Below are 16795 nucleotides of genomic sequence, written 5' to 3'. Positions count from 1 at the left end.
CCCAGATTAAAATACGTGCAATAAGGCTGGTTAAATTTAATGATCTTAATAATAAAAATTGTAGAGTGTACATTTTCTCATAGGCCGTAAATATTTAAAATTAAATAAATATCGCGACTATCGATATTTCGCCGATTAAAGTGGCCAACGCTGCCACTTGTCTATGGAGTTGCCATTCTATTGTTTTTCACAACGCCGTCTGTGTTTGTTTATTTGCTATTATTTTTACAATCTACGCCTCTAAGTAAGCATGAGCACAATAAAGGTAATCACAATAATGATGAATTGTTTAGTAGAGTGTGAACTAATTTCAAACGTAGATTGAATTTGCAGTTCAAATGCGCAACGAAAAATGCGCTAATGAGATAAAACGTGTCTTAACGAGCAGATTGGGTGAGGAGGGTCAAATAGAAATAGACACCAAACAGGGCCGGGTGATAGTAGAGACTAACACGCCTTGGTCAGTGATACAGGACACGATTGAGAGCACCGGCCGAAAGGCAGTGCTATCTGGCTTCGGTGGACAATCGGCAGTTGCACTCATAAATACCACCGGTAGCGTTGTGGACCGAACTCCCGTACAGGGTGTTGTACGTTTTACGTCTATAACAGCGCAGGATGGAGGCGGTTTAGTAGTTGATGGAGTGGTGGATGGTCTGAAACCGGGACTTCATGGTTTACATATACACGAAAGTGGAGATGTATCGCAGGGCTGCGCATCAATCGGCGGACACTACAATCCTAGACAATCTCCCCATGGCAGTCCACAGGCCACGCAGCGGCATGCAGGAGATTTGGGAAACATTCGTGCGGATCCGGATGGTCGTGCAACATTCCGTTTTATAGATCCATTGCTGGAGGTGTGGGATATTATTGGTCGAGCAGTTGCGATCACGGCTGAAGCTGACGATTTGGGAAGTGGTAACAACTCGCAAAGTCTAATCGATGGGAACTCGGGAGAAAGGTGCGTTAGAGTAATAGTCACGGCTGTATCTAACTTCAGACTTGTATTTACAGAATTGCCTGTGGCATAATAGCGCGTTCTGCTGGTATACTGCAGAACTTCAAACGGATCTGTGCATGTGACGGCGTTACGCTTTGGGATGAAAGAAATAAACCTTTGGCAGGAAAGGAACGTTCACAAAAGCTTTGAATCATCCTTATTTAATTTGTAAATATGTATAGGTATAAATTTGTTATTTTTGCTTTTGTTTAATCTACCATTTCGATGGATGCTTTACGTTTTAAGCACCCCTTCAACTGGATCAAGTGAGCCTTGCACTTACTTCTATACGCTTGCACTAATTTTCCACAAAGTGGTGGTGGTGAGATGGCCATTGCTGCATGTATCTGTAAGATTAAAATTTATTTTCATTTTCTTATAATAAATTTGTGGATTACTACTTCAAGATACTGCTGCTCCTTTTCGTACGTTATGCATTCTTGTAACAAATTTAAGACGTTTTGGAACCGTTCTACATCCATCATGTAGTTCATCTCACAGATGTTTTCTTTGTACCAACTAGCGTAGGCATCTAAATTATGTTTTACACTCATCGTTCTAGCAGTAGCAGCGCGAGCAGTTAATAAGAGATGTAACATGGACAGCTTACACGGCGCTCCTCCGATTTTCAGTAATCGAGACTTGAGATATTCTATAGATAAACAAAATTATGTATGTCATATGTGCATACTTGTATAAGGCTATAATCATACGTTTCAGAAACATCGTTGTATCAGCGTTACTCGTGCTCGCTATTGATTGAATCAATATTACGTAAAACTTCCACTCCTTAAAATGTTCCAAGGTAGACAATTTAAATAAATAGTTAAGCACATCTTCCTGACTATTCAAGAAGAGCTATAAATATCTTATATATTAAGCAGCTGAAAGAGGTTTCATAAAGTGTACTACCTTTTCACACAACACCTTAATAAATACGAGTTCATCAACCCCTTTGTTAATCCAGTCGCTAAAATGGATAAATGCTTGGTTTATATCACTGGCGTGTAGATTCAATAGAATGTGTATGTGCGTATGCATAACTTTCGTTAACACATTGGCTGTAATCATAATTGATTTACTATCAAATATGCATTCCTAATTTACTTCATAAGTGGTACATTACCTGGTAGTGACTTGCATAACGGAGCTAAGTAAGCCAAACTACTTATTTTTGGATTGGATGCCAGATCGTTAAAGAGATGATAAAACAAGTCTTCCAATGCGGCATTAAGTATAATGGCATTAAACGAGTCTATGTAAAAATATATTTTAAACCCATTTTAAAACTGGTTTCAAAAGACTTACCATATGCCGCCGATATAAAAATGTTTTCCAGGAGCTCGTACTCAGCTTCGAGAAACTCATTAAGAACAAGTTGCACCTGCACATTATTCTGAATGCTGAATGAAACCATTTAAAATTGAAGTGTTAAACCATGCTCAGTTCTCGACCAAATGTACCTTAGGATGTATTCCGTGGCGGTTAACAGTCTCAAGTCTTGAAATTGGCGAAGGACCCGTAGCGTTCCAATCTTCCAAGGCAGCTGGCAAAAGTATTTCGATGCTAGAAGCTAACCAAAAAATCCAGGGGCAGCTTAATAGGATAATCATTGAAATATGCAATTAAAGCATAAGCACCTTTTCCTTAGGAGTCAATGATTTGAGTAACTCCTGGAAATCTTTGCAATTTTCTCCGTATTGGATGTCGCATTGATTTTCTATTGCCTTCAATTATATTTATTAGTTAGAATATTGCATACTTTATTGTTTGCAGGTGTAGGCAAATCTCAAATCATCAATATAATTACTTTGCAAATGAAGATAAAACTTCTGCTGCCAACAAAATCCATTATTCGGTTGGCGATGACAATGCCCGCCAAAACTATTTACAATGATATTGCTTAAGCACACATAATGAACACATACATATAAATCATCTAAGCAGGGTTGCCATTTGCTATGGAATCAGTAAGTCTATGTTGTAATATATTATATATATAATATAAAATCAAGGCATATAACAATAATGGCATTCCTGTTCAAGATTTGATTTTGTTTATCAACCTAAAAAAAAATCATTTTTAAAATGAGCGCATTAGCTGATTTGATTTAACAATTTGAGAGCCCGTGTTTTGTACAACTGGTCACATTGCTGGTTTTGTATGGACTCAAACCATGCAACATGTTGTATGGTTAGTGGTATGGATCAGCTGATGGACAAAATCTAGTCTGAAACAAATCAGGAATACTTAGAGCTGCCACATGGCGAGTAGACATTTTTTTATGCATCGGGTAGCATTAACGCTTTCAAAAATCTAAATCTATATTGCCCAAAAGCAACTCCTGAGCAAATTGTGAAATGCGAAATGTTTTTAAAAGGAGCACTGAAGAAAGTGGTCATAAACAGAATGTGAGCTTTGCGCACTGACTTTCGTGAGTAAGTGACCAGCACTTACTCATGAACAGAATGTGAGCACTGAGCAGTAAACAAAAGTTTGTACGTCCATTATCTCACAGTATAATACAAATATTAGTACTATGCCGACGTACATCTTAAAAAACGGCAAGATGTTGTCAGTGATGGGAAAAATAATAGAAACGACAATATGTTCTTCGTTTATTCGAATTTTCTTCCATTAACATTTTTAAAGGGTATACTAGTTTTATGCGAATGTATGTAACACACACAAAGTATATATTTATGTATATTATTGATCAGGATGACAAGACAAGTCGATATAGCCATGTCCGTCTGTCAGTCCTTCTGCCCGTCTGTATGAACACAAGGATCTCAGTAAGTCTACGAGCTAGAATAACCAAATTTGGTATCTAGATTCTCCTAAGTCCGAGAAAGGACGAGCTTGTGTTATTTTTTTTATATACCCCCACCCCCCCCCCCCCCCCCCCCCCACACACACACTACACTGCAATTCGTGTTTTTTCCATTACTCCCGTAATTTTAGGAATTTCAAACTAAAATTTGGTAACTACATCCCGTTAGTAATTATGTGTCTATATGCCAAGTTTCATAATAGGTGAATTATGAAGAATGTTATAGCCTCCAATATAAATCTGCCGAAGCTCTTCCCGCAGCTGTTGTTGCTGCTTTGGTTCAACTTTGTACTGCACACATACACGCATATAAACACGCAGAGGCACGATTCTGATGTAAATTTATTCTATTGAAATTGTACATTAACACTTATGTATGTGTTGAATATTTTATATTTAATTTAATTAATTAATTATATTAAATACATTTTTTTAAGCAATTTTTTCAACACTAGAAATACCACGGCGGTCAATTTGACGGTTCGGCGATTTAATTCTTAAATATTTGACGAACAATGTTTTTGGTTCTTTTCATATTTTATGACTTTTCCTAATTTGATAATGTTATCCTAAATCTACAAGTATATAAAAGACTATTAAATTATGTGTAGTAAATAAGATTCCATTACAAATACCTACTAATCAAATTGACCGCATATGAGAGCAGTGATAAGTACTAAACAAAGTTGTTTGCAAACTAATGCGGGGGCTCCTGTTTTTATTTATTTAGAGTTCTAAGGAAGGTGTTGTTGTGAAAAATCGTGATTTGCTATAAAAATGTCGTCTCAAAACTTCTGAAATAGAACAAGAACTGTCGCGGGACGTACAACAAGATGTGTCAAGTGATGAAATTGGTGATAATTTATCAGACAATCTATTTGAAACCCGTGATGCAGAATTTCAACCGGAACAGGTCACTTCATCATCTGAAGACTCCGAAGTAGATTCCCCTGCTACAAATAACAATAATGTAAACTCGCACAGAGGACGCGGGGTATCTTGTAGATCAATTAGCGGTGGGCGAACAGCGCGCGGTGAACGTTAAGCTAGGACATATAGGATTTTACCACTAACAACTTTTTCACGTCTCTAAATTTGGCTAAAAACCTAATGGTCGAAAAGACTAGCAAGACGAGAAGTACCGCCGATTTGTACAAGTATATCTATTCGTTCTACTTGATATGAAACGTTTATAATGAAAACAGAGATCGTCTATCCATTAAAATCAGGAAAAATGTTATTATTTTGAGTACTCTGCACTCAAACATGAGCATAGGTAATGGAGAAAGAGCTGGAACTCGAAGATTGCACATTCGGGTTTTTACAATATATTTGATTTTGTTTCTGCTCCGAAAGGTAACAGGAATAAATTATCCTTCAACTTGGATGCGATCTACGTGTAAGTGTAGAGTAAGCGAAAAAAGCTAAGCATTAAAATAGGTTTGAAATAAGTGAACAGTGTACTAACCAACAATGAGAGATGGCAATGTCAAATAAATAATAACTAATAAAGTAGTTTATTTTGAATAAAAAAAAAAATTGGTACTGTTTTTTACATAAATTTAAAGCAAAATAATATTCATTTCAACCAAAATTGTTTAATTTAATACAAAATAAATTGGTACTGTTTTTTATATCAATTTAAAGCAAAATACGCAATAATTTAATGAGTATTCTGACTAAATCCCTTATACCGTCAAATTGACCGCTATGGTCTTTGAAGGCATGGCCGTAGCGAGGGGGGTGCAAAGCGGGCAGCTGCCCGCAATATATATTAATGCGACTAGTTTTAGAATGTTGTGCATTATTATCTCTTAAAAATAGTTTTGGTTTAACAGTTCAGAAAATGCAGTTTCAGTTCTGAACTGTCGAAACTAAATAATTTAAGATTTCTTTATCTGCCATAACTTTCTTTTGATAACTGTCCCGGATACTATAAATTGATTTACAAACTGAGAGCAGCACTCTTTAAAAAAATTACATATTTTTCTCTTCGTTTGCACGCCTCTTTATTTTTTCGCCGCCGGTATTATTTATCTAGATTTCAATAATTTTAAAGTATGTACACGTATGTATATAAAAATTTATCATTTGTGTAAGAAAACATAATTTCAAATTGTTAAATTTTACACTCTCGATGTCGTACGGGATCATCTTTATATTAGTTCCACGATCACAAATCTTATTTTTTTGCAAGTTTTTTATACCCTGTACCCAAAGGGTACAAGGGTATATTAGCGAGTGTACATGTAACACACAGAAGGAGGCGTGGCAGACCCCACAAAGTATATATATTCTCGATCAGCATGACAAGCCGAGTCGATATAGCCATGTCCGTCTGCCCGTCTGTCTGTCTGTCTGTATGAACGCAAGGATCTCAGAAAGTATAAGAGCTAAATAAATTTAATTAAATTAATTAAATAATTAAATTAAATTAATTTATTTTTTTGTGGGGTGGTACAGGGTATTTAAGAGTTGAGCCTGCTCGACTTTAGCATTCCTTTCTTGTTTACATTTTATTGCATTGGAAATTTCAAATTTGCATTACCTTGAATTTCATTTTTCCATATTTTTCATGTATTTTTTGTATAGTGCAAATAATTTGATAACAAAAAAATTAGCCAAAAATTTAGATAGCTTAAACTGAAAAACATTCATTTTTTAATTGTACATTTCGTCTAAAATGTATACACAACAAACATACCATCGTGCGTATTACCTAAATGACACATAACTATACATACAAGTATGTATATACATTTGAAGATAGTAAAAAAAGCGACTTCTTTGCTTATTTTAACATCTGTTCACTGAGATAGTTCTGCAAGTATATGTACGTAGATAAAGTCGAGCAGCTGTGCACTGGGATCCTTATTGGACAACATTTATTTAATTGGGAGTTCACCTTATATTAATTCACTCGAAATTAAAAATATAGCACCGTAAGATCAAAGTTTTTGATAAATGTAAAATTACATATTGACTATGTATATTATTAGCGGCTAACACTCTATTATTACTATTTGTTTGATATGTATGTATGTACGTGCATGTGTAATTATAATGTGAAATCAATTAAAGGGGAATATAATTAATAGCACTGTCAAAATTAATTGTCATTTTACATGAAAAATCTACCAGCTTCTAAATATAAAAGCTCGACTCTTATGTCAAAAAGTAGATCATAAACGTAACTAAAGTCCAACCAATAGAGAATGTTGCATAATTTCAGCTTTTTGTTTTTAGTGTGTAACATTTCAAGCTTTGTTGCTGTAAATATAAAGTATATTACTTAGTCATATTTGAGACGAACTTTTAAGCTTTCTCTTTTAGTGCAGAAGCTTCTATGTTGTGAGCCAGGAGTCTTTTCAATCCTTTGGAGGCGAGGCCCAAACCTTGATTGATTTCAGTCGAATTAGGACAATTGGACGGAATCGTGCATTTAATGGATCCTTTATATTACATGTGGACTTCGACAACGAACAATTTAGCCTTTCTGTTGAAATATTTCAAAAGAAGCCTGGTCAATGGCAAAAAATTATCTATGAGGTTTCGCAAGCTAAAATATGTGATGCCTACCAGACATTTTTTGTGAAATATATAGAGCCCTCATTGGAACAAACCAATTTTCCAAAAGTTTTTAAACACACTTGCCCAATACCAAAAGGAAAATATTGGATAAAAAATTTTATACTCAAGTCAGACGTGTGGATGCCAGGAATACCGCCGGATTCTTACAAGGTAGTTTATACCATATTTAAACAAGGAACGAATGTTGGCGGCTTTGCCGCTGTGTTTATTGTTAAGAACCAGGAACTGTAATTAGTGCTAGTATAATTTTAATATAAGTTTCTCCCTATCTATGTATGTATTTTCAGTTATACAAAGTTATATACACATAAAATTAGCTAATACCCAGCAAACCCTTAGACCATCTATGTTTCATTTTTATGTACGAGTATGGCAATAAAATGTTATATTTGGTGTCTTTATGTATAATACGATTCTATGACAGCTGTATGATATAGTAGTCTGAACGGTCCGTAATGATAGTTAATGCGAGTACAGTCTGGTTTCAGAGTTTCAGTGTTCTTTATATTATGAAGCTGCGCAACCCAACTGTGAATTATCCATAGAAAATAATGATTATGCGATTCGGGGCTGCAAGGCAAATAAACACGTGTCCCCTATTGACTTAATAATTTAAATTTTATTGCTGTGTTGGCTGCTTATTTATTAATAATAAATGTTATGTATCAAGATGAGAATATATGTATGTTGGATTGGAAAAAGTTTGAAAAGGACGATAAATGAGAACTTGTTACCTTTATTACGCCATTTCTGCTAATACGCTTTTTAAGAGTGCGGAAAATAGTTTTTTTTAAAAGAAGATTTTTATGAAGAGAACTGTACAGCGAAATTTTAGAGTTCTATATGGACACTTAAAAAAATTGTAAAGGTACATTATACGTATTTATAAGGTGCAGAATCACGACGTACGAGTAAATACATGTACTGAAACGAAAAAACCAATAAACCTTTAGCTCACATGTAGTTTATTTGGGTAGTGGAAGGGTAGCGGTAACTCAAGTAATAGCCTAGGGACAACATTTCTAAAAGAAGACTGTGTTTGGTCCTTTACTTGCTACTTTAGTAACGACTTGCGACGAATTGTTGGCTGGTGCTTTACCATTCTGACAGACTATATATTTAAACTGCAAATGAATAAATAGGGAACATATCATTATGCTTACATAACCGATATATTGGGAAGGCGGAGATATATTAATTGAGAACACGGCTTGCGCTGAACTCTTCCCTGTGATATAAAATAATGTGCTGTCTGCATGCAACAGAATTACCGCATATATAAATATACCCCAATTAATATTCGAACAATTGAAAATATACTTTTACATTGCACAGAAGTGATAATGAATAACCTGGTTAAGCTTGTTATTTTGGTCGGAATATCAACGGTCGCAACAGTAAATGTCTCAGTACTTTATATTGGACTATTTTAAGTTAAGGTCTATCATAACATTATAGGCCCTCAAGCAGAGCTATCAAGTCACAAATGTTGATGTGCAGGAGGTACTTGGTGAAGCAGAGTCTAAAGTACTAAGCAGCTTTAAGTTGATTGGACGACAACGTGGCATTAACGGAACACTCACCTTTCTGGAAGATCTTGATAATGAAAATTATTTGATCAAGATGGAGTTATATTGCAGCCCAACTGGAAACGGTATTTATAAACAGATGGCCATGCAAATATCGCCAGATGGTATTTGTATGAACTACAAAGAGTACTATCCTCAATTTTTTAATGGAACCCTTATAACGGGCGTCAACACTAACTTCGAATTTAATGATGGTGATGTTTGTCCTATACCGAAGGGAACTTATTGGTTTAAGAATATTATTTGGAACACAGAAAAGTGGGTCACAATATTACCACGTGGACTTATCAAAGCCGTTATTGTAGTGCTAAAAAATGGAACAAATATAGGCGGGGTTCTAATTGTTGTTAAAATTGAAAATACTATTTTCTAATACCACGGTTGTTGTATCAAAAGGACATACACGTATATTTTGTAGTTCTAAAATAGAAATTGTGAAATTAATGATAACTTTGTCCTTTTATATTCCTTGGTTATATCTGTATACTATATTGACGTAAATAAATATTTGTTTCATCATGTTTTGAAGGTCACACCACTTTAACGCTGAGAAACATAACTTTTGAGCTCGTTTTGTTTGTAAATGAACGATTAATGTATTTATGTATTGTTTACAAGCCGATGTGTGCATTTCTTATGGTCAGAAGATGTATGATTTGTCAATGTTATTTGGTCAAATTATATGAATTCAGAGGACGCTAAATAACCCTGTAAAACAATTGTTTTCTGTTTTCCTCATTTAATATAACTGTACATTTTTTGGTATGCATTTTTTTATTGTTTAGGTTTCACGTTAGTTCCTTTATTTTTAAAAGGTTCCAGCAGTGCAAAATTAATAAGAAATGTATAACTTTTTGAATGCTACAAGTAGTGTAAATATGTGACTAATTATAATAAGGTGATAACCCATGGTCAGCTTAGTCAGCTATTTACTATTTACTTTCCCAACCTAAGTCACAAACATGAAACATTTACATGCTTATTGAAATAGGTTCGTTGAACCGTTTGGAAATCAGGAAATGATTTGAAAAAGTGATAATTTTATTTTGCATTTCTCTACAAATTGTAATGCTGATAAGCCATCAATATAAATAGGGCAGGTATCTGTGAACCAGATCATTCAATCAAACACCTTCAAAGTACTTTTACAAACATGAAGTGGCTTGAAACGATCGTGGGGATCCTACTCCTGGGCTGGCTACCAGCACATGTCCTCGCCGAATGCTGCCACAGCACCACGCTTGTATTTACGAAGACCAGCTCGGAGGACAGTTGTAAAAGCCTTGGAGGGCACACGCCATGGTCTGGCTCTACGTCCGTCGGAGAAACCCTTTCAAAACAAATGGGAAACATTATAAACAACGCATGTGAGGCCAAGGTATGTGGCAATGGCCAACCTGTCGTAGGAACCTATTGCGGCTACGGATCCTGCAATGCATTCGGCTGTAACTGCGATTTTGGTTGCATTGCCGGCGACGCTGCTGCTAACTTCAAGTCCATACATGGCGAGAAAGTAGAAAAAGTTCGTCCTAAGACTATTTTCAACAGCATCGCAAGCGGCTAATGGGGTTGTTTATACGAGTATGTAAACAAAATTAAGAGTCATATGTACATTTTGTTGACCCTAATAAAAGTCGTCAATACAAGATAAATTTGGACTGTGTGAACAATCTACGTTGATTGAAATTTTTGTTCATTTTATTCATTATGCACTAAAGTAATTTCAGGTTCAAAATTAGCTATCCGAATCAGCATTAAATTTTAATGGCCATTAAATGCAAAAACCAAGACTAAAATAAAAGCTCTCATGACCGAGGGATGAGGATGGGCCGTGCTGCAGATCAGGGCATTCAATGTGGATTCAACGGCATGCTAGAATAAGAGATGGCATGGGATAATTGTCGAGCAATAGCAAAAGCTCAATACTAAAATTGGAAAGTATGTACATACATACTATATGTATTACATTATAACAATTAAACTCCGGCTGACACGCACACGAAGGAGATAAGAACAAGAAAGGAATGCTAGACTCGAGCGGGCTCAACTCTTAAATACCCTGTACCCACCCCCCCCCCCCCAAAAAAAAAAGAATTAAATTAATTATTTATCTAAATTAAATATTAAATATTAAACATATGCATGGATAGAGACACCAAAATTTTGTACAAATATGTTTTATATGTGTATAGTACACTGTGCAAGTTAGTATTATTTTTATTTTCCCCCCACTCCTTCGTTTTCGCGCAACGCCGTTCGTATAATCACCTACCTTTATCTCAGAGACTATAAGACCTAGGGACACCAAAATATATTCCAATATGCATTATTTGAGTACCCTCCTAATATTCGCCTCTCCTGCAATTCTCGGAATTTCGAATACAAATTTGGTAACTACATCCAGTTAGTGATTAAGTGTGTGTGTGTCAAATTTCATAATGATAGTCGATTTACAAGATTATAGCCATAAATGTAATCTTTGTAGTTGTTGTTGCTGCTTCGGGGCAACTGTGTACTGCAGGCATGCTCATACATACACATAGACACGCCTGTGGCCGATTATACATACACGTATAGAATCACACAGACACAATTCCTATGATTCCTCTTAGCATTATTTGAATAAACTCGTTTACCATTCTTCAGATTCTATGCCAAATGTACAAGAGTGATTGTGATATCCTCACAAAAACCGAACATACGTATTTAAAAGGAACTTAGCGTTTGAAGCACACGATCGAAAATAAAATTTCAGAGAATTACGAACAAAATCAAACACACAGTCCAAATTTACCTTGTATTGACAACTTTTATTAGGGTCAACAAAATGTACATATGACTCTTAATTTTGTTTACATACTCGTATAAACAACCCTATTAGCCGCTTGCGATGTTGTTGAAAATAGTCTTAGGACGAACTTTTTCTACTTTCTCGCCAAGTATGGACTTGAAGTTAGCAGCAGCGTCGCCGGCAATGCAACCAAAATCGCAGTTACAGCCGAATGCATTGCAGGATCCGTAGCCGCAATAGGTTCCTACGACAGGTTGGCCATTGCCACATACCTTGGCCTCACATGCGTTGTTTATAATGTTTCCCATTTGTTTTGAAAGGGTTTCTCCGACGGACGTAGAGCCAGACCATGGCATGTGCCCTCCAAGGCTTTTACAACTGTCCTCCGAGCTGGTCTTCGTAAATACAAGCGTGGTGCTGTGGCAGCATTCGGCGAGGACATGTGCTGGTAGCCAGCCCAGGAGTAGGATCCCCACGATCGTTTCAAGCCACTTCATGTTTGTAAAAGTACTTTGAAGGTGTTTGATTGAATGATCTGGTTCACAGATACCTGCCCTATTTATATTGATGGCTTATCAGCATTACAACTTATAGAGAAATGCAAAATGATCACTTATTTAAATCACATTTCACATTTCCTGATTTCCAAACGGTTCAACGAACCTATTTCAATAAACATTTAAATGTTAAAAGTTTGTGACTTAGGTTGGGAACGTAAATAGTAAATAGCTGACATAGCTGATTGGTTATCACCATATTTTAATTAGTCACACATTTAGACTAACGTTTCTTATCAACGTTGAACTTCTGGCCACTATTGGGGTGAATATTAACAGTCACCATTACACCGAACCTGGTATATAGAGATTCCTAAGTCCAAGAAAGTAAAATGAGTGTTTTTTTAGCATAGGGAAGATATTGGAAATTGGATTGGTAAAGAGCTATAAAAAATACAAGAAAGGAATGGTAGAGTCGAGCGGGCTCAAGTCTTAAATACCCTGTACCAGCTCCAACAAGTAGTAAATTTAAAAAAAAATATTTTTAAAACTAATTTTTATAAAAAAAATAAATTTAATTAAATACAAACTATATAATAACATACATTAATGAATGGAGACATATGTTTATCTACAGTTTCAACAGCATAATTTACATCAGAGTCGTGTCGTAGAGCTAGAATAACCCAACTTGATATCCAGATCTTCCGAGGCCCACGAAAAGAAATGTTTGTGGATTTTGTTCATGAGAGTTTTACTTTCTTAATAGAATATAGTAATTGTATTCTATAAGCAATTATAGTGATGACGACAAAGGGTATAGTTATATATAAAACAGATCATTCAATCAAAAATCTTCCAAGCACTTGTACAAACAAGACCATCCCTGGACATGCGTTTGAGGGAAAAATGTTCTTTCCAAGTATGTGGGAAACATTGAATTGGATAACATTTAAAATAATGCATCTAAAATGTATAAAAATAAATAGTGTTTATCTGATAGGTATAATTATTTATTAAAAAATATAGCCTGGAATGAAGATCGTGATTTTGTTACATAATGGCAGTCAAATGGTACACCTATTCTTAAAAACTTTGATCAAATTACCCTTGGAATACATTTCTCATAAACACTTGCCAGTTATTCACAGAATAATCAGAACACATACACAGAAACTCATCAAGCTAAAATTTACACTAAAAACAAAAGTGTTAAGAATTAAGAAAGGAACACACGCGGCCTTTAGATATTTATTCAAGGATAACAAATATCCGCAAAATTCCTAAGTTCACATTTTCGATTCGAGTTAATTAGTTGTGTGTAATTGAGAAAACAACAGGACGAATCATGAAGATAATACAAGCTATTCTCCTGTTGATGACATCGATGTTCTGTGCTCATGGAAAAGATTGTAGATATTAAATATTTAAGATAATTTTTAAGCCGTACAGGACAATGATGATTACTATTACCTGTTACAGACAATATATTTTGCTATTGGAACACCACCGCATTCTATCGCAAGAATGTCGCCAGTTTTCAGGCTTGGCACATAGACGTACGTCTTTGCACGCATTTGGGTTATAGCCACTTTGGCATTAGTGAGACGGGAGCCATTAAGATGGTTGATGAGCATCTGGACAAGAAAATAGGCAAGCATTAAGCATACATACTCGCATTTATGTAAGGCTAAGCGTAAATTACAAATTCCCTGCTTTCAGAACTCATAAATCAAGTTATCAATTTGAGGCACTCAGCGAGTAAGCTCAAAGTATTTGCATCCGTTGGCGGCTGGACCGTGGATTCGAAGTTGATGTCGAATATGGCAGCCGACATGCGTAAGCGTGATCGTTTCTTTTCCTCAGTCATAGAGTTCTTGTACTCCTGGCACTTCGATGGACTTGACTTGGACTGGGAATTCCCCACGCAGCGCGGAGGTCGTCCAGAGGATCGCAATAACTTCGTAGTCTTGCTGGAGGAACTAAAGATCATGTAAGTTTTTAAATACCTAGGTTCATCTGACGAATATCTATCAACCGTTCCCAATTCTACAGTCTACACGAGCACAAGTTCCAGCTTTCAGTAGCAGTGGCTGCACGGACCGATGAAGCTACACTCGCCGCTTATGACATTCCCAACATTGTAAAGCACGCAGATCTGGTTAACCTAATTACCTATGACTTTGATCGTCCATTTGGTAAGCACGTGGCCCACAATGCTCCACTGTACGGTGCTGGCAATGCCAGCAGCGTCGAGCGTGCCGTACGCCAATGGGTGAAGCAGGGTGGAAAACCCGCCAAACTCTTGCTCGGCATACCCTTCTTCGCCCAAACATACACCCTGAAGCAGCTGAGCAATACGAGCGTGGGTGCTCCCAGCAGGGGACCCGGCTATCCGGGCGTATCAACATTACAGCGCGGTTTTATGGGATACAATGAGTTCTGCATGCGTGCGTCTAAATGGACTAAGAAATATGATGAGGAAGCTCATGTGCCCTATGCCATCAAGCACAGTCAGTGGCTGAGCTATGAAGATGGTCGCAGCATAAACGAGAAGTTGAGGCTTCTCAAGTCCTTAAATTTGGGAGGGGCCATGGTCTGGTCCATCGATACGGATGACTTTCGGGGTAATTGTGGCGAGCGCTTTTCTCTGTTACGTATCGTCAATGCTGGCATTGGGGATGCCAAGCTCTTAACAACACAGGCCCCCACGACGGAGGGTTTTGGTATGTGTCCCCAAGATGGTTTCTTTCGTCATCCATGGTTCTGCGAATACTATCATGAGTGTCGCGATGGTCAGCGCTTTGACTACGAATGCATCAATGGAGAGTATTTTGATGCAGATCTTGGTCAATGCAGCGCTGCTAGTTCGGTATACTGCCCGCAGAACTTCGTGACCTGGAAGCCCGGGGAGAGGGTATACAACTTTCGCGACCTACCTCTGAACCTGAAAATTGCTAAATAGCTGCACTCAAGTATTAATACATGAACACACAATTTAGAGATTAATAAATATATCAATTAGGTGCACAGATCTTTACACACACTGGCTACTTTTGTTTTCAGTATTTTAGGAAGTCACATTTCTTAATACGATATGTCTTAATATAAAGGCATAAATTTGTTTATTGTTTGAATTCTGTTAGTTTTTTAACCGACTTCAAAAAAGAAGGTTATTAATTCGTTTTTTTTTTTTGTATGTTCAAACATTCGACTAGGTGATCCCATTTTGATGACTTTTTTGTTAATTGAAAGCTAGTGCTTCTCTAATGGTTCCAATTCAATTTAGTCCAGTTCTGAAAGTGGCATCCATGAGAAAATCATATACAAGTAAGTCGTAAATTTCCATTAAGTATGTGTACGACGAATGGACGAATAACTCAATATCACGCCAACCGATTTCGATGATTCTTTTTTTTAATAGAAAGGATGTACTTCAAGGATAGTTTGATGAGAGTTTGGTTAGGTTCTGATTATGGGAACTCTTCAATTAACGATACTCGGCCGAATCTTTTATAGGCTATTCGGATATTTGTGTCACCTACCGTATTCACAAAGCCACACATAATACAAAATCATAATGCCAATGTTCCTCCAGTATAATTTGCTGATTGTCCGTTAGGACAGATTGCAAATTTAAATCAACTGTTAATCAAAAAAAAAACCTACCGTATCGTCGTGGAGCGGAACGTTTAGTAGGTCTACCCATATTCCTAAAAATTAGTTAGTGTCAGACCACTATCAGATTCACTAAAAATGAACAAACTCGTCCTTACTCAGGAGAATCTAGATACCAAGTTTGGTTATTCTAGCTCTTATACTTTCTGAGATCCTTGCGTTCATACAGACAGACAGACAGACAGACAGACAGACGGTTAGACGGACAGACGGACATGGCTATATCGACTCGGCTTGTCATCCTGATCAAGAATATATATACTTTGTGGGGTCTGCCACGCCTCCTTCTGTGTGTTCCATGTACACTCGCACAAAACTAATATACCCTTTGCGTACAGGGTATAAAAAACAATACTTTTAACAAAATAAATACCGACTTCAAACTATTCCAACACAAATTAAAAAAATAATTGATGAAAAGTAAAAAAATAATTGATTATTCTACTATAACAATGTAGGTACAAATTTGTTTATTTTTGGAGTCGGTGTCAGCCAAGGAAATGCTTTTTACAAATTAAATTATATACGAACGATAATGAGTTGTGAGGACCTACTGTGACAGAATTGCATCACCCAATTAAACCCATTTGCGAAGTAACTTTTATACGACAATATACTGTGACAATAAGTGCAGCTTTGAAACAAGAAAAGTACCAATACCTAAATAAACCCAATACTACCCTACTACTACAACCCTGTACTACTGTGTAAATATCCTTTAAACGACAAAAACACAGATACCTAACTAAACCAAACAAATGAACTTTGATACGACACTGTGCTGAGACATAATCTAGCAAAAGGTGATACGG

General features: G+C 36.3%; 4 protein-coding genes across 5 annotated transcripts; 2 read left to right on the top strand and 2 right to left on the bottom strand.

The window, feature by feature from the left end:
* Window positions 1-194: 194 nt before the first annotated feature.
* On the top strand, window positions 195-1409 carry LOC115626663 (copper chaperone for superoxide dismutase). The gene is made up of 3 exons (XM_030522083.1): window positions 195-265; window positions 321-964; window positions 1018-1409. Exons 1-3 carry the CDS (start codon window positions 251-253, stop codon window positions 1151-1153), a joined length of 795 nt encoding a protein of 264 aa, XP_030377943.1. The 5' UTR covers window positions 195-250; the 3' UTR covers window positions 1154-1409.
* On the bottom strand, window positions 1187-2934 carry LOC115626651. Of its 2 annotated transcripts, none has more exons than XM_030522059.1 (9): window positions 2814-2934; window positions 2644-2730; window positions 2467-2576; window positions 2312-2406; window positions 2130-2258; window positions 1916-2064; window positions 1717-1861; window positions 1405-1655; window positions 1187-1350 (listed from the first exon to the last, which is right to left on the bottom strand). In XM_030522059.1, exons 1-9 carry the CDS (start codon window positions 2853-2855, stop codon window positions 1213-1215), a joined length of 1146 nt encoding a protein of 381 aa, XP_030377919.1. In that variant the 5' UTR covers window positions 2856-2934; the 3' UTR covers window positions 1187-1212. The 2 variants fall into 2 exon arrangements, with proteins under 2 accessions (XP_030377919.1, XP_030377928.1); XM_030522068.1 differs by having other exon boundaries at window positions 1717-1792.
* An 8872-nt stretch (window positions 2935-11806) lies between these two features.
* On the bottom strand, window positions 11807-12323 carry LOC115634109 (protein Diedel-like). The gene has a single exon (XM_030531668.1). It carries the CDS (start codon window positions 12303-12305, stop codon window positions 11895-11897), a length of 411 nt encoding a protein of 136 aa, XP_030387528.1. The 5' UTR covers window positions 12306-12323; the 3' UTR covers window positions 11807-11894.
* Window positions 12324-13465: 1142 nt separating this feature from the next.
* LOC115632564 (chitinase-3-like protein 1) lies at window positions 13466-15351 on the top strand. The gene is made up of 4 exons (XM_030529785.1): window positions 13466-13717; window positions 13788-13958; window positions 14028-14298; window positions 14361-15351. Exons 1-4 carry the CDS (start codon window positions 13654-13656, stop codon window positions 15268-15270), a joined length of 1416 nt encoding a protein of 471 aa, XP_030385645.1. The 5' UTR covers window positions 13466-13653; the 3' UTR covers window positions 15271-15351.
* Window positions 15352-16795: the final 1444 nt, after the last annotated feature.

Source organism: Scaptodrosophila lebanonensis, unplaced genomic scaffold (assembly GCF_003285725.1).
Source record: "Scaptodrosophila lebanonensis strain 11010-0011.00,11010-0021.00 unplaced genomic scaffold, SlebRS2 tig00000001-arrow-pilon, whole genome shotgun sequence".
In the NCBI taxonomy this organism is placed as follows: Eukaryota; Metazoa; Arthropoda; class Insecta; order Diptera; family Drosophilidae; genus Scaptodrosophila; species Scaptodrosophila lebanonensis.
This window is presented reverse-complemented; position numbering and strand designations above follow the sequence as displayed.

Coding starts and splice junctions, on each gene's coding strand:
- LOC115626663 (XM_030522083.1), top strand. Junction 965..1,017: donor GATGGGAACTCGGGAGAAAG/GTGCGTTAGAGT, acceptor TTGTATTTACAG/AATTGCCTGTGGCATAATAG.
- LOC115626651 (XM_030522059.1), bottom strand. CDS start 2,855: ATGGATTTTGTTGGCAGCAGAAGTTTTATCTTCATTTGCAAA. Junction 2,407..2,466: donor GCCACGGAATACATCCTAAG/GTACATTTGGTC, acceptor GGTTTCATTCAG/CATTCAGAATAATGTGCAGG. Junction 1,656..1,716: donor TACAACGATGTTTCTGAAAC/GTATGATTATAG, acceptor GTTTATCTATAG/AATATCTCAAGTCTCGATTA.
- LOC115634109 (XM_030531668.1), bottom strand. CDS start 12,305: ATGAAGTGGCTTGAAACGATCGTGGGGATCCTACTCCTGGGCTGGCTA.
- LOC115632564 (XM_030529785.1), top strand. CDS start 13,654: ATGAAGATAATACAAGCTATTCTCCTGTTGATGACATCGATGTTCTGT. Junction 13,718..13,787: donor CTGTGCTCATGGAAAAGATT/GTAGATATTAAA, acceptor TACCTGTTACAG/ACAATATATTTTGCTATTGG. Junction 13,959..14,027: donor GCATCTGGACAAGAAAATAG/GCAAGCATTAAG, acceptor CCCTGCTTTCAG/AACTCATAAATCAAGTTATC.